General features: G+C 37.2%; 1 protein-coding gene across 3 annotated transcripts in view; it reads right to left on the bottom strand.

Moving 5' to 3' along the window:
- Positions 1-25585, bottom strand: part of ROBO1 (roundabout guidance receptor 1) — a 1175986-nt gene that overhangs the window by 39496 nt on the left and 1110905 nt on the right. Inside the window, exons 18-24 of one of the 3 annotated variants that reach the window (XM_026457249.2) lie at positions 24962-25133; positions 19632-19829; positions 15552-15578; positions 14080-14122; positions 7667-7821; positions 3898-4233; positions 2054-2161 (exon numbers count right to left, since the gene is read on the bottom strand). In XM_026457249.2, coding sequence (XP_026313034.1) covers positions 2054-2161; positions 3898-4233; positions 7667-7821; positions 14080-14122; positions 15552-15578; positions 19632-19829; positions 24962-25133 — 1039 coding nt within the window. The remainder of the gene's footprint in view (positions 1-2053; positions 2162-3897; positions 4234-7666; positions 7822-14079; positions 14123-15551; positions 15579-19631; positions 19830-24961; positions 25134-25585) is intronic. The other 2 variants (XM_026457251.1, XM_026457257.1) reach the window with 2 other exon arrangements.

Here is a 25585-nt window from a genome sequence, read left to right as displayed (position 1 = left end):
AAGTGTTTTCAGCCACTGTTTCTACACAATGATGGCTTACGGTAAAATGATGTTGCTTGAACATCCTTAGTAGTTTGACATAGCCCAATTATTTAAGTGTTCCAGTGTTCTCATTTTAGATTTGGCATTATTTTTTTTTTAAACACAGGAGGCTATATATTTGAGAGCATTTATTTTAACGAAAATTTTAGGTCAACAAGTATTTTGGGATAAAATATCCCTCTTTCTAATATGTTACATTTTAGATTCATATGTGAATTATAGACGATGAGTCTACAATTATTTTTCTCATAACATCCCTTTATATCAGTGAATTATCTTGGTCTTATTTTTTTAACCCTATCCAATCCTTCTCCAAGTCACGTAATACATGAATCAGGTCTGACCATATTCAATGAACCTTGATATTTTTGTCACTTGGGAATTTTCAGTCAAATGGCAGTGTTTGTTAAGCCAGATATTCTTGTACTGGTATGTTACTGCAGCAAGCGTGGGCTAGGGACAGGCTGTTATTAATAAACTACGATTATCAGTACTACGTGTATGTGTCTCTATTCTCTCACCCACCACTCAGGTGTCAGCACTGGGATGACTGTGCATGTGTTCTAGACGAGACATGAACCTGCGCCTTCCGCTGGATTTCCTGATATACATCTACTGTAGCAACTCCATCAGTCTGGAGAGGCCTGGTGCAGATGTCTCCTGTAGCCTGTTTACTTGCTTTGTTCTCTTCCTTAATTACCATCATGCATCTTTACATCTTTTTACCATATAGTCACAGAATATCAAATAGTAGAACATCCAGACCTATGTATCTAAGCTGAGGGATACTGAAGGTCAATTAAACATTAACAACTAGAATCACTGTTTACTTTCCCATTAAGATATGGTTTTCTCTGGGTGACTAAAAATTCAAAGTTGAAATGGCATAAGATAATCAAATATTAAAATACTTCATATGATTTTCTTAAAAGTAGATCCTTGAAATACTTCTCTTAATTCAGGATTGACTTAGTTTCAAAAAAGAAATCATTTAATAAGATGTTAATTGTTAAAACAAACAAACAACGTATAATAGAATCAGAGTAAATCTAAAACATAAAGGGCCATTTCTAAGTTCCCTTGAATCCAACAGAAACACAGGCTAGAAAATGCCAAACCAGCGTGTTAGTTCAGGGAAAACAGTAAAATGCAAATGCCATATTCATTACAGAAGAGGCATTGTTGTTCTTGGCTAAAAGCCCCTAAGAACAACTTGCATCCAGTTGCTGGGAAGTGGCATTTCTAGGCTCTCCGGGAGAAACATTGCTAGAGTCAAGATCAGTCGGTCTTGTTCTCATCGTGGTGTGACGTGCCACATGTTAGTTCTAATAACGAGCTGCCTTTAATTAGAAAAACACGACTTAAGTACCCAGCAAGCTCCCATCTGCAGCCCCTATGGGGAAAACAGCTGGTAAACAGCTGCAACAGCAGGAAGACCACAGGGAAGAAGCCTCAGGGCGGCTTGGGGAGGCACTTACAGACTGAGGCTGGGAGGGTGCTTTACGGGCCTTCAGAGCAAGAACTGAGGGATCGTAGAGAGATGATTAACTGAGACAGGTTTCTCTTGGACCTGAATCTCGGGTTATTGTCTCTCAGGCTTTTGATTCTGCTCAGGCCTCCTCAAACATGATGTGCTTTTATAGGCTCCTTTCAAATGGCAACATATTTAGCAGGTTAACTCTATGTGCAACATTTTTAGTTACATTTTGGCCAAGGGGGAAAAGAAGTCCCCACTGCCTTTAAAGATTAGGCAGACACGTTTCTTCTGGCTTTGCTAAAGCTCATTAACAAGAAAGAAAATAGGACACTCAGTCTTTGTTGCCAAATAGAACATAAAATGATTTAGTGAGTGGAAAGTCCCTCAAATGACAGAGACAAGACCATGCCTGAGACTCAAATTACATAAAGTGATTTAGACATGTCACCTACAAACGTCATTCCATTAGCACCCAATTTGTAATCTTGGAAAGTACCAGCTTTTTAAAGGAGCAGTTTGGTTCACCTTACTTACCAGATGTACTACTGCCCCGGTCTGAGCTGTTGTAGGATCCTCCTGTGTTCTGGTCGTATGATTGGTTGTATGGGATAGTTGGAGGAATTGTGTCATTTGCTCGATAATCTAGACAAGTCAGATAAAAAAAAAATTATTTTCGCTTTGTGAGCAATTTCACATCTCTGCTTTATCTATGTTTCTGAGTAACTAAAGAAACAAATTGGACCATTTATTTGCCTTTGTTCTCTTTTATTGTTGTATTCAGATAGTCAGGATTTAAAAAGGCTAACACTCCAAATATATATAAACTATACATAATTTTAATAATACAATATGATTTTAATAAGAAATCACAAAAAAATATGTCTGCAGATCATAAAAAATAAATCACAGTAACATAAAAATAAAACTGAAACTTGTCAGCAAGGTTATTTCTAATAAAAAATATATATCCATAATAATGAAAAAACCAAATATCTTAATTTGCCCCAGAAATGCTTCTGCTTACTTAGGCAAAGGTGAAAATCCAAATGATAAGCTCACCACTGGAATGTAGTCAGTAATAATCTGTCATCTAGTTATATTCCAGGTTCTTTATTATAGTCTGACATACCAAATCTGCTTACAAGCAGTATAAACAATAAATCAGAGTTCTGAAATATTTGTATGGAGGCTCTCAGGGCTTTCTGAAGTCCACAGTAGAACCATACACTATGAAGGAATAATGTGACAATAGTTTGAATCACCACTGCAAATTCCATGATTACAGAAACTGTCCTATTCATCTTTATCAGTCTTTGTCATGAACTTATGTAGGAGTCTCGATCAAGATTTATTAAATTGGGTTATTCTACCAATCAAGTACTTTTTTAAACTTGAGAAAAGGCTAGCTGACTTCATTCTCAAGTTAAAACATAATATTAACTTAACTGAAAGTTTTAAGTTACATTTTTGTTATCTTCAACTGCGATAAATTGTATTTTCGAAGAAAATGTTACCAACTCAACCCTAAAGAAAATAAGTCTATATCTCCAATTATCTACCAGAAAATGTATTCTTTACCTGGACTAGAGGGGTTGCACTGCCCCCATCTATTCACATTAGAGCAATCCTGGTTTTCCTAGAGGTATAACTTTGCAAATCATGTTATTAAAGCAGTAGCCTAAAGGAAGGACTACAAAGAAATCAAACACCTACCTTTTCCAACTCATGCACATTACAATGCAGAAACATTTCCTTCAGGCCACAGAATACTATTCTGCGATTTCAAGTTAATACTAAACTCAATTTATTTTAGGTTCTATACGGACAGACTTCAATCAGGTCAACCAAGGAAATTTAGGTTCTAAAATTATACATTGTAGCAGTCTTAATAACCACATGAGGTGGGAGACATACAACAAATGGAACCACTTCTCCAGTTCAAGTTTAATTAATTATTTTATTTCAGGTTGATATAAAACTGCCACTGGTTTATACGACCACATAGAAGCAATTATCTTCCGTCCTCTAGTGGAAAGAATGGGATAGCCTATGTATTGAAAATGTGAGGTATTGTGACAGTTGTACATCTGCCTCATGAATAAAAGATTGTCCATCCCAATCCCTCACCTGCTGTTAAATTTAAATTAATCTCAAAACCATTTGAAAATACTTAGATATCATTATAAAATAAATTTTCCAAGGTTATTGTTGTGCTAATTAACTCTTCGACACTGGAAATTTTGAAACCAAAGAAATAAGAAAATCTCAGCGACAGAAGAAAAGAGTTTACTTGCTAGTCGCAGACAAGTTTCGACATCTAGTCGAGGAGCTGAGAGTATCACACAGAAACAGATGGGAACACGTGCAAGCCTCTTCACCTTTGTTCAGCTTGTTTTGCTCCATGATGTTGTACTGAACTGGCGCCACTTCTTGTTTCTGCTGTCCCAGTGGTTTCCAGTGCTTCTCGCCAGAGTCCCCACTGCCGTTGTTCATGTTGTTGCTGAGGTTTGACTGGATGAGCTGAGTGGTGGCGTAAGGAGTAGGCTGCCCTGATGGATTGACAAAACGCCCATCCTTCAGATTTGGGCTATTGAAGGTTTTCATCTCATTGATTTTGTTACTAAGGTCCACATCACCATAAACAGTTGACTCAGGGAGCATCAGATTTGTTTGTTTGTTATCCAGTTGGTTGTTATAATTTGCTATACAATCAGCTATGTGCAATGGAGAGGAAAAGGAAAAAATCATTCTGCATGGTTATTCCTTTTAAATTTCTTTCTACGTAGCTTTGTGAGTCATAAGAAAATCGTTACGTAAAGTACAAGTGGGCTTAAATAAGATGAAAAAAAAGGCCAAATATCCACATGTGTTTTCCAAAGAAAATTAATAATTGAAAAAATAAAAGAGGGTACACAGAATTTGCAGAGACTAAATAAATTTGAATTTCTGATAGTGCTGAAGTAAACAATTCTACCAATCTAAAATAATTTTCATTTAATGCCTCATTAATAAGAATTCCACTAAAATAATATATACATGTATATCTTTATGTGCCAACTTTTTATTTCCTAGTCTTTGGTTACTGAATTATTTGAAGCTACTGGTTAGCTGCTGAAGCAACAGACAAAGCATATAAATGGAAAATCCAAAGGGAAAAAACTACTCATAGATCAAATAACTTGAGATTTTGATATTTTATAAAATATTTACATTTAAAAGATACGAGGAACGGGGGTAAAATGATAGTAAATAGAACTAAGGAGAATTCTATTAGTTCTTGGCGTAGTCATGTTGGATAATCATTATCCGGAAAACATGCTATAAAATCATTTTCTCATGGTTTCATAATGACACCCAAGAAATATAAAATGACAATAATAATGACAAAAGGAATCATAGTAACCTGGGTCATTGAATCAAATAAAGACTAAAATAATAAATATCTAATATCTCATTTCCACTCCAGTTTTCTCTCCATTAAAATATTTGGATATTAAATAACTGAATATACATATATAACATATACATTCATATATATATATATATATATATATATATAGCCTGCAGTTGAAAATATTAAAATAGTAGGGAGAACTGAAATCATATTTTTAAATTAAAAGTTTTTAAAGAGAAAAATTAGTTAAATTACAATGGTAAAAATATCATTATTTTATTCATGTCGTCCAAAAGTGGTACCAACTTAACAAGTCACCTGTAGCACTGGTTTTTAACTGGATATGTTTAAAAATTATAAATTAACATGCTTGTTAATAAAGATGTAAATGTGAATATAATCTTAAGAAAAATGTGTAACTTCTCTATCCTACTGAATTCAACTATTCTTATAGTATAAGCAATACTATAAAGATCACGTGGTTTTTGCATTCTCATTTTGTTTCGCCAACCTATCTATATGTGTGTTATCTGACAGAACCTTGGAGATATCGGACATGGTCTACTCTGCTTTGTCCGATACAGCAGCTACTAGTCACATGTGGCTACTGAGCACTAGAAATGTAGCTAGTGCAAAAGAGGGACTGAGTTTTAAACTGCATTTTATTTAATTAAATGTAAACAGCCATCTATTGCCAACGGCTACCATATTGGACAACACAGCTTACCTATTAATTTAAATGGGTATCGCCATTTTTTCTCTTCTATAGGTCTCAACCCAGTTTTTCTTTGACTTATGATTACATGCGTATGGATCTGTCCAGACACCCAGCACATGGACCGCTAGAGGGCAGAGGCTCGGTCACACGGTTATGTCACGTCCATAGCCAGTGGAGACCCAGGATTCATTTTAAGGGCAGACATGCAGATTGCTCTGTGATTGGTTCTTTATCGCGCTTAACATCTTTACTTAACGCCAACTTCTCCCTCGCCTTTCCTTAATTCCATAGGTTATTTTACTTCTATCATCATAGAGATTCCTTACAATTATTTTACTATTTCCTATATTGCGAATATTGGTTTTTTTTTGGGGGGGGGGTAAGAAATCTTTGGTAATTTTTATTCCTTTACATCTTGCATAATGTACACCCAATTTTTTACTGTTATGTTTTGGCATGAAATTTTAGTCACATATACATCTGACCCAAAAAACAAACAATAGAAAATAAATGTATGCATACACACCTGCAAAATATATATATGTATATGAGTGTGTGTGTATATATACACATAATACATATATATCTATGTATGTGTATATATGTATGTATATATACACACAATATATATACATATATCTCATGCCCTCAGGATTTGCTAATATACTATAAAATCTGATTTAAAATTTCAGTTAATTTTTAATTAAATTTTTGTATTACTGTTGTATATTATTATTATTACTGTTTTTGCTATTAAAGAATTTGGTTCATTGTAACTATGAATTTATTTACCTTTTGATCTATGTTATTCGCCAAATCTCAAAAATGATTAAATATGATTAAAGATTATTTAATTACAACTAAAAATTATATAGCAGGCACAGTAGCTCACCCCTATAATCCTAACACTTTGGGAGGCTGAGGCAGGAGGGCTGCCTGAGTGCAGGAATTTGAGACCAGCCTGAGCAACATAGCAAGACCTGCATCTCTACAAAAAATTTGTTTTAATTTGCAAGGCATGGTGGTGCCCGCCTGTGGTCTCAGCTACTTGGGAGGCTGAGGTGAGAGGATTAGTTGAGCCCAGGAGGCTGAGGTTGCAGTGAGCTGTGTTAATGCCACCGTACTCCAGCCTGGGTGAGAGAGTGAGATCCTATCTCAAAAAACAACAAACAAACAAACAAACAAAAAGGGTAAAAGAAATCGTAATCACATACATTCTTATCAACATAAATACTTGAGACCAGCCTGGCCAACATGGTAAAACCCTATCTCTACTAAAAACAGAAAAATCAGCTGGGTGTGGTGCTGTGTGACTGTAATCCCAGCTACTTGGGAGGCTGAGGCAGGAGAATCACTTGAACCCGGGAGGCGGAGGTTGCAGTGAGCCGAGATTGCGCCTCTGCACTCTAACCTGGGCTACAGAGTGAGACTCTGTCAAAAAAAAATATTTTTTTAAATACTTTTACCGCTGGGCACAGTGGCTCACGCCTGTACTCCTACCCCGCACTTTGGGGAGCTGAGGTCAATGGATCATGCGAGGCCAGGAGTTTGAGACCAGCCTGGGCAACATGGCAAAACCCCATCTCTACTTAAAAATATATACATGAAAATTAGCTGAGCCTGATGGTGCATGCCTGTAGTCCCAGCTACTCGGGAGGCTGAGGCATGAGAATCACTGGAACTCAGGAAGCGGATGCCACTACCCTCCAGCCTGGGCATCAGAGTGAGATTCTGTCTCCAATAAATGCATACATACATACATACTTTCACATGATTTTATTTTTCCTTATTTGCTATCGATTGTATAATTTATCTTCCCAATTATCTGGGCAAAATACTTTTGGTGGACTTTAGCAAAGTACGGAGGTTAAGGGATGGAGAAAATACTTAAATCAGGTTATTTTGCTAAATGATAGTCAGCATTGGATAAAATATTGGTCAAATTTTATCTTCCCATGTAGGGAGAGGGAAAGAAAACATCTTCTGGCTGGTTCCTTAAAAAGCTTCTACAGATCACGCTCTCTGCATCCCTAACCTGGGCGACTGTAGGTAGTGAGGTTGCTGTCGCTGTTTCCATTGCCTGCCGTGCAGCAGTTGATGGAGCAGTCATTGTGATTGTTGCCAGTATTAGGCCACGTGTCTGCCAGCCATGGCTGCGTGGCAGGTTCGCTGATGTTGAGAAGTCCAGGCCTAAATAAAAAAATACATAAAAGTAAATGTTATATGAATAGAGAATGATATTTTCTACTGAAAATTCCAATAACTTCCTCATCTTGTTATTCTCACCAATCATCTGATGAACTATGCTGAATGACATTATTATCCCTTTGACTCTACACTCAAGGCAACTTACCATAAGGTCCTGGGCTGCACCTCCATTCACACAGCCATAACTGTACACAGGAAGAGTTATGCATCAGACCTAAAATCTCATATCGTTTGCAACGTTGTACTCTGCCTTTAGTCAGAATGGTTAAAAATCAAACATGGAATATGAAAATATTTTTGAGTCTTGTAGTAGCTTAAAAAAATGTCCTAATTCAGATAGTTGGCACTTCTTCATTTTGACCCATTAAAAACCTGTGACTCCTTATAACTTCATTAAAAAAATGAAACAAGCCTCTTTACTCAGACGATAGATGCTTCAAATTAAACGCGCTGGCGTATTTTTCTCCAAAACCATGCTTCATACCTAATGAGTTTGGGGGCTCTGTGACATTTTACACGAATCCTCATCAATGTTTCAGTGCATAGGTCTGTAAGCTTGTCAACATTTGCTGATGGTGACATTGTAAAATGTCATACATCCCAACATAAGCAAAGGAAAGCCGATGAATTAAATCTGATAAAACAAGAGATGCCCACTAAAAAGAATATGAGCGTTCATTTTGGTAGTTTTTGGCAGAAGACGTGATTCTTCTTTTGCCGTGCATTGGGAATGCCAAGTGCATCAGCGATTATTAATGGCAGCCCTGGACTAACAGAGCCAGGGACTCAAACTGGAGTTCAAGAGTGGCATTCTTCCTTTCCTTCTCCAACACTGACTTCACACATACCTCCATTCAGCAGAAGAGGTGATGTCCCACTCACAATAAACAGACTGGTATTACAGACTCTGCAAACATTTTCTTGGTGGTTTTATTTTCTATGTTAAAATGCAATCATTATGTTTCTTATTTACCTGGGAAGCAAGAATCTGATATTTTACCTTCCATGGTTCTTATTCTAGCACATAGTCTACTGAGGAAATTTAGTATGCAAATGATGGTGGAGAAGTAATTCACTCGAAAAAAGGCTATGGATTTATGATTCATTTTTCTATACATATGTGGGTACATATATTTATATAATAAAAACAAATATTTACCCTTTGCTTATAATGTGTGACGCATTGTTTTTTTTTTTTTTTTTTTTTAACATGTTTGAACTCATTTAGTCACCACAACAATTCTACACGGCAGGTACTGTTGTCCAAATTTTAAAGATGAGGAAATGGGATGTCTAAGAGATGTGAAGAAGTTTGTACGCGGTTATATAAAGTCAGTGAGTGGCAGAGCTGAAAATCAAACCCTAGCAGGCCGGCCCTAGAGTATACACTCAATATAAGATTTTATAAACACATATACCGGAAAGTGCTAACATTTCCCAAAGCTCTGGAATATTCTTAATAAAAGGAAGAGTGGAGAAAGTATTGGAAGTGTAAGCTGTTAAAACTGAGCCAACTTTACTATTAAAATTGTTGATAAATCGTGATTTGAAGAACAACGTTTCCAAACTGTTGAAATTTTAAACATTTAAATGCAAGTTGTAACAGATATCTGGAGCCTTTGAAATAGATATTAGTTATAGAAATTCTGCATCTAGTAATCTTTTGCTTTCCTATTTTATTTTTCTTTGAACTTAAACTATGAATATTATCACTGTAGAAGTTATTAAAAATAAAACTCCATATGTGACACAGCAGAGATGTTACAGGACATCTGAAGTATGGGTCAAGAGGAAATTTTCCACAGACTGACTTACATGTTTCAAAAGAAATAGACAAATTTTTATACTGCTCTGATTCCCTCTGAAAAATACTTTCATAGTGAATGCTTTGATATCATCATAGGCGGAGAGCGCTTTTCATATATATGAGTGATTTCCAACGGGAAGCTGACTTAACGGTTTACATCCAAGCTTTCTGTTTAGACTTGAATTTGGAATGCTAATTATTTAAGGCAGAAGGTGAGCTGTGGTTACTGGCCCATAATGAACCTTAAAATGCCATGTATATATCTGAGAGGACTTGGAGGAAGTCAAGGTCATATGTAGCTACTCTAATAAGGGTGCTAAGGTCTTTTTTTAAACAATTCTCCAGGCTACCTTTATGTATTTGAGCTCAAGATATGAAGCAGAAACAATCCACATGCTGGTTATAGGTATTAACATGTTTCTTAAATATTATTATATAATATTATCATATAATATATTAAGTGGATAGATTCGTGTCATGAAGAAAAAAGAGGGCAAATGCACTTTAGTAATTATATGGCAATTACCTTCAATTCCTACTCTTCTGTTGATATTCCAATCACTCACCCCAAGAAAGCCTCTTTGAGCTGCTAAATCACAAAATAGAACACGACAGAGTCCAGGAGCTGGGGAAACGGTGAAGGAGCCTGGCAGGAAGGCTTGTCAGGCGATAGGCTGTCTCCCCTTCCCACTGGCAGACTGAATGAGCTCTAAAGCCAAGGGCTAGATCTCAGAATTGCCAATATTTTAAAGAGAAGCAAAGGCTTGAGCTCTATTTCCTCACCTCCCACCAACAGGGAATGTGGCATTGGCATTCTCTACCAGGTTAGCCAGACTTTCCCGCCCCACCCTTCTCAGGTTTTCTCTGCTTTCTTGCTTTCTACTGTGGTTTGGATTAAGTACGTTTTTTTGGACACATTGCCTGGAATGTTTGAGGAAAGGAAAACAAATGAATAGAAAGAGTTACTTAATATTTCCATGATCATTTCCCCAGATTTTCTCATAATTTCTTTGCCCTTTTTAAGTTGGGAAGGGGTCTCTTTGCTTACCACAATCTTTATTCTGTCTTTTCCAGGAATAGCCACATTTGCAAGGTTCACAATTACAACAGAGTTCTAGATAACCTTCTCCTTCCATTAGAGGAAAAAAATACAGCCTCCAAAACTTCTCTGATGTCACCAAGGACTGGACTCAGGCCTTCTGACATTCATTTATTCAATGGTTCATTCATTTTTTTCTTACTTATAAGTGACATCTTTCAAAAATTAATCTTTTGTGTCATTTATCACATTTATTTATGTAATTCAATAAATTACATTTATTACTTTATTAAAAATCCATTTATCAATAAATAAACCATGTAATCTCCATCCTCCAGGAACTCACATTCTCTTGACAGAGGTAATCATTATCTACCAGGAGTTGCCAAACATTTTCTGTAAGGGACCAGATAGTAACGTTTTAAGGCTTTCCAAACCGTATCGTTTCTTTGATAACTAGTCAACCCTGCCAATGTGGCTCAAATACAGTCATGGAAAATATGTACACAAATGAGTCTGGCTGTATTCTTATAACACTTTCTTTACAAAAACAGGTGGCAGGCTGGATTTGGCCCACGAGACATCATTAGCTGACCTCTGATACAAACAAAACATAATGGCATCACCTTATGTTAGGTGCTTCATTGAGGTAACTCCACATTAGAGAGTTAATGGAGGGCAGAGTAGGTGGAATTCAGTAAACGGAGAAGGGTCGCTGGGTGGGGAGACAGTCCAGACCTATATAGTACGTGGGCAGTGCAGTAAGGACACAGAGGAAAATGCAATCTGGGCAAATGGCAGGTGGGGTGATACAGGGGATTGTAAGGTCTGGCACATTTTGAGGTGTGAAGTAAGTCTGCAGAGCCCTAGAGCTTGTGGACTTTGCATATTATGGCCAGTTTAGATCTGATATTCTAAACATGGTAGGTCCTGTTGATAATGGGATTGTCTGGAGCTCAGAAACATGATCAATATGCATTTCAAAAGATCATTCTGTCTCCAGTGAGCAAAGGGAATTAGCAGGAAATAGTGCTAATGAAGGTATTATAGATAAAGGTGGGACTCCTGAGAGCTTTTGTCATAGACTAGGCAAAGAGAAGTAGGGCTGGAAATGAAACAATATGAGAGTGAAAGGAGTTAAGAGACAGCATCAACAAAACGCAGTAACGGAGACAGGAGATCCAAGAGGATGGATGGAAGGTTTTTGCTCCGGTGTCATTAACCAAGTGAGGTAGGAGGTCCAGTGAGGACTCAAGAGAATCTGAAACACATGAGGGAAACCAGAGCTTAAGGGACAGACACAAGAGAAGTCAGTGTAGGAGTCTGGTTCATTATCCCTCTCTGATCTCACTGGATCACGAAACACAGACACAGACACACAGACACACACACTGACACACACATCCATAAGTGGCTAGGAAGGAGGCCCCTTCGTAAAGCATCCTTATTGTCCTCATCCTGCTTTATTTTTTCCACAGCATTTATCAACTGCTGATATTATACAGTTGACTTTTTAAAAAAATGTTTATTATTCATCTTGCATCTCCCCCACTACAACCTAAGGTCTAGAAGGGCAGGAATTTTTACCCACTTTGCTTACTGGTGCATCCCAAGTAAGTAAACTAGTGCCTGTCACATAGTAAGTGTTCAATATATGGCACAAATAAATAATTTTAACGTTTTGTATATAACTGACATTTTGAGCATTGACTCTGAAATCTTTATTGAACTGTTGCCTCCGTAATATCCCAACATGGTTTAGCATTTCATTTAGGAAAATGATCATTTCTACTTAGTCTTTGAAGTAAATCAGTTTCGCTGCCAGGGATTCTATTTTTAAATTTAAAAAGCTATGTTTGTTTTGTGATACAGTGAGCTTTCCAAATAGACAGCTCAGGAACTTTGTAATCTTTCCATCCTGCCATAGCAACTAGCATTTGCTACCTATGCGTTCCTGCCATCGTTTCCCATGTGCTAGTTTGCTCTATCCAGGTTGTAAATTCTTTTAGAGCAGGAACCAGGCTTATATTTCTGTAAGTGCATGTGTCTGTGATACTTGTGTACACATGCCCACGCACAGAGGCTAGTGAAGAACATATCAAAGATGCTCAAGAAGCACTTTCACATGCTTTGATTAATGAGGAGGCTGAAATATACACATGTAATGAAGTGGTTATAAAATCAGGTATTCCAGATTCACCCATGAGAAAATGTTCTCATGCCAGAGGCTCTTTCATGAATGTCTGGGTTGTGATTTAGATGGAATTCCCCTGGATGCACAAACATGCCCTGCTTTAATTCCTGAATCAAGTGGATTTATTCCTTATGAAAATCTTCCTAGCTTTGGGTCTGTCACTGGCTGGCTTTGTTTCACAGGTATGAAGCCAGGAAGTGAGCAACGCCCAGGAAAGAAAAGATTAGTACTTGTCGCCAAATGTGTACAGCACTGGCTAAAGGTGGTCAACCTTTATTTTTTTAAACCACTTCTTAAATTCAGTCATTTTCTTATCTGATGGTACGTTCCTTTAACTCAGGAATAATATCTTACTCATTTCTAGCTTTCCAGTAGCAGCCATGTTACACAGCTGTACAAAGAAGGGAATTTAGTAAAGTTCACTGAGTTTGAATTATAAGATGGTTTTGGTGGAAGATTTTTTTTTTTACACCGTAAACTAGATGTTACTGTCTTGGAGAAAAAAAGAAAACATCTTATTGCGAAAAATTCTGAAGCTTGGCTCATCACGTAACTTATACCTTATTTCAGCCCCTTTAAGCTGGTTGTCACATCAATTTGTGATTTCTCTGTGAATATATTAAAGTTTACTGAATAATAATTACTTTAAAAATCATAAATATAAGATTGAGATTCATTTTAATTAGAGGAGGGAAAACGTTCTTTGTTAACAAGCTACCCAGACTTCCTCTTTTATTTCAACACATGTTCCTGCAAATGGAGATGTGAACTATGTTGAATTCATGACAAGAACGAACAAACATAACCTACAACTTATGAGCGATTGCTGTGTTCAGCAGGTTTTTCAAATGAACACTTTTTCTTTGATAGTATTTGTTAGCTAGCTGTATTTGTTCATCTTCGTAAATGCCACAGCTTAGTCACTTTAACGCCTTTTAATCACTTGCTAAATCTGCGTCTCTTTCTTGGTTAAAGTGCGCTCTCTGGTGGTCACTGATTAAGATGCAACTACCCCAATCAACTACATTTGTGTGTAAACAGCTTGGTTCAACAGCACAGTTAAATGGAGTCTTTCTCAAGGAACTAAATACATTTCACCTTGAAGTTAGACTTTTTAAGCAGAGAACGTGGTGTCGTTGAGGAAGGTGAAGAAATATTTGGAATTCCCTGTAGGATCTACAAAACAAGCAAGATAATTACCTCCCTCCACTGCTGACAGCTTCGCCTCCTCTCTGGTAAGTTACTAGAATGTTATGAAAAAAAGGAACAATTAATAGACATTTATATATCAAAAGCTATTACATTCATGAGCAACTTTTTAAAAATGGAGCTCCTTCTGTCTTCCTACATAGAAGCATTGCAAAAATCACACGATGTTACAGATTTCTGATTCAACTAGTGACATTTCTTTAACTATTGTATAGAATTATATATACATATCATATATCAAATTATATTTATATAATTAGATGTCTATATATCACTCTTATTTTCTTCATGTTCCAATAAGGTGGAGAATCAAGAAAAAGCAAAACATCAGTACATTCTTATTAAATATAACTATTACACATCTGTACATTAGCATTCCCATGGATTTCCATTTTGAATTGATTATTGGAGCACATAATTTCATGATTTTATATAAGTGTAAACTTAAACTCAGGAAAAAAAAAACCTACTAGATTATTTTCCCAGAAATATGAGTACCAGTAAGTCAAAGATAAATGTTAAAATAAAGCTTTCCACACACAAAGATGTATGCCAAGTTGTGACTATTAATTCATGTGACCTATTTTTTATTGTGGCCTGTGCAAATTATTTCTTATTATATTTTCATCAGACATGTATAGATAATCAAAATATAATGCTCTTGAAAGCATTCTCAGAGTAATAAATGTGGGGTGGAAAATTTTAACCATAACAACAACAAAAAAAGATTTGCACATAGTTAGGCTAAGTGGTTAAGAAGATTAGCTTTTCTGTAAATACAGACACATTTTCTAAGAAGAAATGTGTTTTTAAAGCTGCCAAATTCCGCTACTTAGAAGAACTCCAAACTGGAAGTGTGTTACAGAGAGATAACTGCTCCCAGTGATGACAATAACTGGATTAAAACTGAGAGGGCGTAACTACAGGTACATCTTTTCCTGGAGGTGATGTGACAGAAGAGGACCCATTTTGAATAGAATGGAATATTAGGATTCTGACTTAGGGAAAATGAAAAGTTTTATCTTTCACATGTGCTGGATATTTTGGTTACCTTTAACAATATTGATTCTAGGGACAGAGAGATACAAGGGAGAGAAATTTTTGTTGGAAAACTCGAAAGCTTAAGTTGAAAAATGCACTGCCAAGTCTGAAATAGTCAATAAGATCATTAGCATGTTAAATCATGCTGAAAGTAGAGAGAGTGTGTCTACTTAATGAAACACATGCAAACAAGGCTAAGATCCAGTGTGGAATTGTGAATACATCATTGCATCAAATGGAAGAAAAGCAACACCAACCATTCCTACTTTAAACACATGCCTGGTGTGAGTAAATCAAGTATTATATGCCACTTTAAGTTCTTACCCCACTTACTGCAGAAAATGAAATAAAAACAGAAACACAATAGTAGAACACATGCCAAACTAACAATGGAAAGGAGGAGGGTAAGTGCAAATATATACCTGTTGGTGTGAAGGTAAAAGACGGGACTGAAAATCAAAACAAAATATAAACCAGTTATTAAGCTGAAGAGAGAAAGGGAACATATCACATTAGTATAAATCAAGCAGACAGCTGAACATAAAACAAATGTAAATAACTAAGCCAGTAGTTCTGATACTCTGATCTATGAATAAAACCAACTCTGAGGTTAAATAAAGAAGCTTGTTTCTACAGGTACCATTCTGAAGTGTCTGACATTCTAGTACGCTCAGGAAGGGAATTCTGCTAGGTTAGCCTGCAAATGACCCTGCATTTAGTAACACAGATTTAGCTCATGGCTTTCGTACAAACAAGAATCCCCACTATTAATCATCTCCAAACACAGGATGATGGATTCTTAAACAAGTATTATCAGAGTCTTGCTGGACCTTATCTAGAAATCTGAAAGTAAATGCTTATTAAAGTGAACTACTAGATACACTTATGTACTCAACATTGAGAGAAAAAAAGAGAGAAAGAAGGAAAAGAAGGAAAGGCAGGGAAAGGGGAAGAAAAAACAAACACAACGAAAGGAAAGGAAAGCAAAGAAAAAGAGGAACTGAATAAAAGAGAACCACAAAATTTAACTCTTTTGCTGAGGGGAAATGCCTGACTTCTTATTTATCACACAAATGACATTTCTTATCATCATAAAAATTTGTGAATGGACAGAAAAAACTGGAGTTTTAAATTCTAATTTCTTTGAGTTGACTTTGAGAAGCTTCCTAGAAGTAGACTGGGCATTCTTTTAATACCACAGTAGAAGCTAAACAATGGAACAATGACACCCTTCTGAAAACCGTCGCTCTCTCTGCAGTTATAAATCTTAATCTAATCAATAATGCCTGAAATTGAACTGCAGACCTCAAAAGTAGCAGCCATTCCTCCCCCACTTTTCCTATCTTCTCCCATTCCTGGGGGGTTGGATAACGGCAAAGCAATTTCCATGTCATTTCATAGAGGGAGGAGATTGACTTATTTCCAATCTCTTCATGTTAAATTAAAGTAAACGCTGCTCTGGTTAAAAAAAAAAAAAAAAAAAAAAAGCAAGGAAATATATGTTATTCCCTTTAAGATTAAAGTTTCTTTAAAATAATCTTTAGTACAAACAAACTAGAATATTGATTACTTATCATGTATCAAAACACTGCCAGAATTATATTTTCTATTTCACATTTGAACATCTCCAGGAAATTTACTGTAAAATCGGAGCATTTGGGGTTGCAAACTGAAAGGCTATAGCATCCTCTACAATTGCCAGTTCTTACCAAGACACTTTATCTCTGAGCATACTAGAAAGAACAAAAGCAAAAACCTCAATGCTACATCCCCAATTTATATCCTGGCCTTCGCTTGTAGCACAGCAATCCCTGTTTTAAGAATCTTATTGTGTTTTTTTTTCAGTCAGGTCTTTTCAGAGTCAGTGTAATTTAGCTACATTCAAAAATTCAGAGCCATAGTAACAAGTCTTCATAAAAAAAAAAAGAAAGGTGCATTTGAAACTAAAGCTATTCAAGCAAGAATGGAGTGCCTGAACATTAATTTGCAATCACAAGGACACCGGGAAAATATGAAAGGTCCTTGTCATTACTTCTCCTAGCTAACTGCTAACCCCACTTTGAGGAACTGAAGAAGAGATGAAAAGGAGGTCAATCTAAATGAAATTTTCACTGCTAGCACACCAAATAGCAACTTAATTTTCAAAGCTTCCAATAATATAATAAACTCTCTGTGTCCCTACGTGATGCTGGTGCACTATGTGAATGCATGTGGCAGGGGGTACCCAGCGAACTGGCAGATGTCACACCGACAGCTAAACGTAAGGGGGAAATGTTAAACAGACTCACTATTCCCCCAAAGTGACACTCTGGCTTGATGTTTTACAGGTCAATGGACTCTTTTGCGTTTTTTATTCTTTAAAATATTTCACTTTCTTTTTTCTTAAAATTACTGGCATTGCCTTTGGCATAGAAAATTTAAGATCTCAAAATGCACTTAAAAAATTGCATAGAAACAAAATGACGAAAAAGTGCCAACAGGACAAAGTGAAGAAAGCAGAATCAAATGCTCATCCAATTACATTTGTAATTATGTTCTATGATTTCTGCTTAAACACAAGCTAAGTTGAAGGGACAATGGTATTAGTGTAATAGGTTTTACACAAAGAGGACATAGGCATTTGTCGGCATGCTCAAAGCACGTTAGTAAAGAAAGAGAAACATTGCAGTAGGAAGGAGAGTGCATGTCACATTTCTAGAGTTCAAGACAATGTAGAGCATTAAACTAGTATCATCACGTAGCTGTGGCACCTCCTAAGAAACCCAGGATTCCCCCGACTGGCTATTTGCAAAACAGAGTTGATGATGGAGGTCTTTTGATGATGAATTCAAGAGACTCCACATCTATATGTTAATTAGTCACCCTTTTCCTCATTCAAATCAGCTTTCTAAACATCTTCTACCCCTAACACCCTACCCCTTTCCCGCTCCACCACACAAAGACACCCAAAAACCCCTTGTCTACCATTATTTTTAGTCAAAGGTTTTATATGATAACATGTGCCTGACATTCTTCTACTTTGTATACATAATGAGCACCAGTTCTCTTTTCAGTAACCTCCAAGCCCTCATTTTTCCATTTCACAGGCGGGAATACTGACATACTGCTTCATCCCTAGATAGGACACATAGCTGAAAAAAACATATTTAAGGATGATAATGCTAAAGCAAATGTATGTACATGAAGAAACTGCTGCTGAGCCACAGGCAGGTGGCAAGGAGATTTAGTTTTATAGTGTTAGTGACGCATTTGCGTTGACTCTTGCTGAGTCCCCTTGTGACGGAGAACACAAATATTTTAGATTGCTGTCCCATACTGTTTTATGTACGCGTAGGGGCATTCAAGTTCTAGCTAACATGAAAAATTCTGACTTTGTCATATAATTGGTCAGGGAAACAATCTGGCCAACATGTGTAAGAAATGTTTACTTATGTAGAAAATTGGGGGGAAAAGTTGGTGACGGTAGGATAGAAGACTTTTTTTTAAATTGGAAATCCTTTTTAAATTTGCTTTGCAGCAAAGCAAAGCTATTGCATGAGACTGAAGGATGGGCCCTCTAATTTATATAATCTGCCACTTAGTCAGTACAATTCTGAGAGCAAGAATGGGGTACTAGAAGTGATCTTGTTGGACTAATGACATAAACTCGGGTGTCCCTGAAAACTGCAACTTACAACCGTCTAACCTAACCTACAGCCAAGATCTGAGGCTCAGAATTGATGAAGATATCAAAGGGGCAGGGAGCATTGTCTGCCTGACACTGTTAACAATCTCCTTTGAGAATACAAAACACAAAAGTATCAGCAGGCTTCAGAGTTTAAGGATAAGTAGCAACAGTATCTGTGAAAATCTTGGCATATTTGGGTGATCTTTAAAATTGTAAATAATAATAGTGGCCAAGTAAGCTGTCTTTTTAAAACTGTAAACCTATTTGTAATAAAATCACCATCACTAAGTAACAGCATACACATATTCCATTTTGCAACTTTATAATAACAAAAATGGACGAACCCTCTTCCCTCCGTAAGCAACAGTACATCGCTCAGCCACACCTTTCATATTCACCAAGAAAGGAATATTTTATACATAATCAAATGGCAGTATTTTCTATTTTGCTTCACAGAGGATAATGGTGTCTCCTCTGAAACTGCGTGAGATGGTTTCAAGGTTGCGTTTATAATTCCAATAACAAGGACATTAAAAATTTCCCTCAAGAATATAAGGCAATAAAATAATTCCCTAAGAGAAAAGGGAAATGTTCTAACAGCCAAAGGTAGACCTACCTTGGCGAAATCTATTTTAAAGGAACTGAGCCCTAAGAAACTAATCAACTCTATTTGTAGTTCTGCTATGTAAGAGAAGTTAGTAAACGTACTTTTGAAAATCTTTATATATTAAGACATGTTTAGAGGATATGCATAATCAGGAATAATTTGGAATCAAATATTAAAATCAAGAGTTTTAGAAACATTAAAAGATGAAAACCTTGGGAAAGCGAATACCTTTTCTGATACCCGCGTAAGTACTAGTAAGTCCGCTCCTCTTCTTGCGGTGTCGATAAAGCCAGATGCTGAAGACCATGAGGATGATCCAGCAGGCCGCTCCGATGCCTGCTATGAAGGCCGGCTGCTTCACGACGTCAGAGATCTGCTGAGCCAGGCTGACTTGGTCCTCGGGTGACACAGGGTTCCCGTGGGAATCTGAAAAGCCATCTTCCGATTAATGTGGGCTTCAGACTCAATGCAATAACGCACGCGCTCACTTGTGGCTGCCAGTACTTTGTTAATTTCTAGATGATGACTTCTGTTTTCCTCTCACACCACTCACCATCATCAAATAAAACAGCTCATACTGTTGTCAGCACAATTGCACAATGCTATTTATTTATTTCAACGGAAAGCAAGCGAGGCAGCTGTATAGAATCATGCTTAAAAACGAAAGCAATGGCACCTGGCTCTGCAGGTTACTGCTTAGATTTTAAGTCTCACAGGACAGTGCTAACTAACTGAGAAAAATACAAAACATAACACTAAAAAAATGAAATACTTTCATACACGTACAAATAATACATGTACAAATAAGGAATATTTAATAAGTATTTACAGACAAGATACAAACTTTCTCAGACTTCTATAGGCATGCTTAAATAGTATGTTCTTAAAAAAAGAAATAAAATTTTATTTCCTCTCTAAGCTAGATATGGAAAAGTCTCTATATGTATGTGTGTGTACCCCCGACACTAACACTATATTGTAAGACATTTAATTGTCTTAGAAACACATTAATTAACGTAAGTTCAGAAAGACCTATACAATTCAGGGTCAGGAAAACCCAAAGAAAAATTAAGATAATGTTGCCATTGGAAGAGTCATGGATAATCTCTCCATTAAAATAATAATCATGGTGAGCAATAGACAAAATAATGTTAAATATGTAAAGGAATTATAATATCAAGGGTTATGAATAGTCAAAAGGGCTCATATTTTCTGCTGGCCATTTTGATTCAATATTTAAAAATTGATGGAATATACGGCTAATAAAATGTGCTTAGTTTACATTTATGTTTTAAGCCTACTGAGTTTTTTCAAGCCCACCACAGCACCCAGTCACACAAGAGGTCTGCAAAGTAGCTGTAGAGAACTGGAGGCTGCATCATCAAAGCAATATCTAATTTTGTTGGCACTGAGTGATATCAACCCTGAGGGTGCCCACTGTGCAGAATGCCCACCTCTGTCTGCAGTTTTGATGTTCTTCCCTCACCACATCTGGTGAAACAAGAAGGTGTTGGCCCGTTTCATTAGGATTGGTGCTTTCTTACAATTATTAAATCATTTGACTCTGGTACATAGTGTTGTCATGAGTTCTTATAATTTTATGTGGCCTCAGCATTGATTTTGAATCTAAGTTTAACCTTCTCATAGGTGTCTCACTGATACCCTTGACAGTTTCCAGTTCCCTGCTTCCCTCCAGTTCCTCAACATGGTCAATCCAGGTATCTGCCTTACACGACTGACTTTTGGTGACCACTTCCCTATGGGATATGTAGATGCGACTTCCTTGACTCACCCCAGGGACGCCACACCCCTCATGGACTGTGCAGATATGCCACAGTGACCGTTCTCAGACAGAATGTGACGCCATGGAACTTGTGCCATTTGCTCTAAGAACCCACCAGTTGGAACTCCCCAAAGGAAACCTGCCTGGGTAATACCTGCAAGGGCAAAAAGGCCTCAGTGCCTAGGTCTTCCCTCTCTGGACCCCCACCTGCTGGTTGAGCACATTGCCCCGGTGGCCTCGTCGGCCCTTGTCGGCACACCCTCTGTCCCACGGATCTGTGAGTAATAAAGTGCTTCAGTTACTGCATGTGTTTCTGGTGTGTTGTCTCCTCTGAGTCTCACCTAAGCAACACACTGGAAGGTTTTAACTTTCCTCCCAGTCAAGGCTCTCCTAGGAGGGGTCACATTGACAGGAGTAAGCCGGACACAGGTCAGATGACAGCCACAGGGACATCTGCCAGTATAAACAAGTTTCCTGTGCGAGGGACACCTGGTCATGGGTTGAACACTGAGGCGTTACGCTGTGTGCCAGGATTAAAAAGCATCCTGTGAAAGGCACAAAGTGAACACCCACAACCAAATTCTCCAAAGCCCTGTCAGGGCAGGACTAGAGTTTATAGCTACTCTGCAAAGAGAGACCTTAAGACCAAATTAGAAAGAAATACAGCAATTCTGCTAATACAATCTGCTTTAAGAGAGAAATATTTTTCAATCCAAAATACATTCTTTTCCAGAAAGATAATTGGTATAACTCATTACACATGAATAACATTTTTTACGGATTCTTCTTTCAATGGATTTTTTTCTTATTAAAGGACATTGCATCTTGATAAGAAAACTGGAAGGAAAAATAAGCAGCATTCAATGATGAAGGAAACAGCCTTCAGGAAAACTGCACCCCTTTCAATGCAAAATGGCTAAATTCCTTCTCATGTTGTACGAGTGTGTGTGGTTTTTCAGTTTGCTTTTTTCTTGAACAGAATTCCAGATCTCATTCTATAGAGGGTCAAGGCTGAAAAACCTATTTTCACAAGCAGTTACCTGCCTTTCTCTGTTTGTTGAATGAAAGTTTTATTTCATGTTCCAGACTCTTTTATTACCTCTGGTTATCCTAAGAGCACTTCATCCTCTTAAAGTTCACCAAGCAGACCTATTCTTCTTATTCCTAATACATTCTTTGTATCTGCTAGGTTTATAGATTTCATGGCTATTTGTGCAAGGTTAAGATGGGTAGCCTCAGATAATATGGAAACAGCCAAGAGAGGTCCTATGCAAGCAACCAGATGGACTTAACAGACTCAAGTGTGGTATGACTAATGAATTAAAACAGGCACTCGCTGGCTCAGTCTTTGTCTCCCTGCAGCTGAGCCTATATTAGGAGATGGAAAAATGGAACTCATTTATAATTTCAAGGAAACCAATTTGGCCCCCATGGTTTCAATCTTAAATAAATAAAATTATACATGGTCATTTTCCCAATTGATCTTCCAAAAAATAGAACTAAATAATCTTCAGTCATAAAAATAGGTAAACAACAACAATATATAGAGTCATCACAATGTTAACTTATTTCAATGTTAATAAATTCATACTGAAATTTAACAAAATTGGGCAAATATTTGAATATCAACTATTTTCTCCATCTAAACTGTTTTCCTCCACATCTTATATAAATGTGCAACAGATGCATCGAGCAACTCATTTTGTTATAGTTTCTTGTATTGCTTGAAACAAACCAGGAGCTATTTTTGTTTAAAAGATTTATTTCTATATATAATCATTGGTTATTGTTTTAAAAAATATTTTGTTTTACTAGTTTTTGGAGAACAGGACGTTTTGAGTTACATGGATAAGTTCTTTAGTGGTAACATGAGTGCAAAAAATCAAATTTTAGCCTACGGCTGTGAAAGAGAGAGCAAGTTTTTCCCTAAAAGCTTGAATGGAACTCTCATCTAATAGAGCTGTTGGGAGGAGCCTTCCTGGCCAGCGACTTAGTTTTGTAGTGACCCCATTCATCTGCTTGTAGTCACACTGGGGGAGTGAGGAGCACCCTGTCTAGACCTGCACCATTGAGCACTCCCATAGACGAGGAGTGAGGTGCACCCTGTCTAGACCTGCACCATTGAGCACTCCCATAGACAATGTGTTTCTTTCCTCTCCTTGCTGCAGACCCCGGGTCCACTTCAGAAGCCCTGTGATAAAGAGGCTAACTCACCCGCCTATGACCCTCACTGTCTGTGTGGAAGAGTCCTCACCCCACAAGTGGACTTTGGTAGATTTATTGTATCATAGGACAGAAATTCTGCAAATGTATCTATTACTGCAACTCGCATTGTCTAAACAATGGAACATCAATAATATTCTTCAAAATAAATGTGAAGTTCTTTATGTATAGCAATGAAGTTTACGAAAACCAGGTGATTCTTAATTTTGTTTTGAAATGATTTCCAGGATGTCATCAATATTATTAACATGCAAAAATAGTATGTAATTGTGAAATACAAAGCTTCATACATCGGATCCTTTTTGATGATTGAACAACTGATTGTAATATTAGTAACATATACTAATATTTCACTAGTAATAAAATACTACTAATGCTTAACCTCTGATCTGGAAGACAAAAACATAAAGGTGCTATATGCTTCCTGGCATCATTCATAATTTAAACACAGCTTCTTAATATTTGAACCTTTCGTCTTGCTTTTCAGTTACAATGGTATTTTGTCATTGTTTTGCTGTTTGTTTTAGAATCTACTACCATGCACTTACTAATTTGTACTTTATGTTCACGCCATATTGCCTAGAGTGAACTGCGGTAATGAAGCTTTTGATTTTTTTTTTTTTTAATTCATCTATGTTTGAGGCACAAATTGTATTTAACTTTCTAAGCAATCAGCACATAGACATATTTTAATACTTCTTGTCATCTCAATCTATCTTTTGCTATAATAAGCAATTATAATTTTAAATAGACACTACATGTGAATATAAATTGGTCATTGCTATAAACTTACAATACCTGGTTTAAGTTTTAAATAGAAGTTTGCTTACTTGTTGGATTTTTTTTTTTGAGACGGAGTCTCGCTCTGTGGCCCAGGCTGGAGTGCAGCGGGGCGATCTCAGCTCACTGCAAGCTCCGCCCCCCGGGTTCCCACCATTCTCCTGCCTCAGCCTCCCGAGTAGTTGGGACCACAGGTGCCGCCACCACACCCGGCTAATTTTTTTTTGTATTTTTAGTAGAGATGGGGTTTCACCCTGTTAGCCAGGATGGTCTCGATCTCCTGACTTCGTGATCTGCCCACCTTGGTCTCCCAAAGTGCTAGGATTACAGGAGTGAGCCACCGCGCCCGGCCTGTTTGATTTTAAATCCAAGCAACTGTGAGTTCCATGAAGGTGCACACTGTCTTTCATGTTCACGGAGGTATCCTTGGTGCTCAATTAATAGTATTTGTTGAATAGATAAAAACATTATATAGGGCAGGATTAGCATAACATTGAATATGGACAGCCTTTTGCTTGAAATATCAAAAATGTGTGCTTGGATATGTTCAAGTTTAGTTGAGATATCTATGTCTATATATCTGCATCTAGTCTCTCTCTCTCTCTCCCCCCCCCCATATTTTAAGTAAAGCTAACACCTTTTTGTAGCTCTAAGCCATATTCCATATTCTATTAAATTAGCAAGGGCGGGTGGCTCAGCCAAATGCAAAAAAGCAAAGCGGGACACACGGTAGAGTGAAAGACTGTCAACCTGGATCCGCGCTGACACTCACCCAGCTGGATGAACTGAGGCTCACTCTTCACCCCAGGCCCAGCCCCAGTGCTGGCTGCCACTTCCACACGGTACCGGATTCCAGGAACAAGAAAGGGAATGACCACAGAAAACGTGGAACCGTCCACTGTTTTGTTTATGTGGTATCGAGTTTCATTGCCCAGACACCAAACCTGTAAGAAGCGAAAATCAAGCTGTAAATCACCTAAATTAATGCAAAGATCAACACAGGATTGCAGTTTTAGACCTAGACAGAGTTCAAAACTGTCATGCGCTACCATAAGAAGTCTCCAAAGTCATCTTTCCCTAAAATCTAGTTCTACGAACAATCTTCTATTCAAATTTAATGTTAAAAGTTGTTTCAAGGTGTCTTTATTACTTTCTCATATACTTTTAAAAGGTTATATCAGCTAAGTCTACAAATCTGTGCTTGAAGGTACTTTCCATCAGCCTACTTCATTAAGATTTCTTAACAACAAGACATTATTTGCCAAATAAATAAGTAGCTTGCAGATAGCTGTGTCTATGCAGATCAAGAAGAATACCACTCAACATTTGCATTCTAGGCATGACACAGGTGACCAGATATTGTAAAACAAAAATGAGTAGGAAACTCCAAGTCTCG

This window comes from Piliocolobus tephrosceles, chromosome 2 (genome assembly GCF_002776525.5).
Source record: "Piliocolobus tephrosceles isolate RC106 chromosome 2, ASM277652v3, whole genome shotgun sequence".
In the NCBI taxonomy this organism is placed as follows: Eukaryota; Metazoa; Chordata; class Mammalia; order Primates; family Cercopithecidae; genus Piliocolobus; species Piliocolobus tephrosceles.
This window is presented reverse-complemented; position numbering and strand designations above follow the sequence as displayed.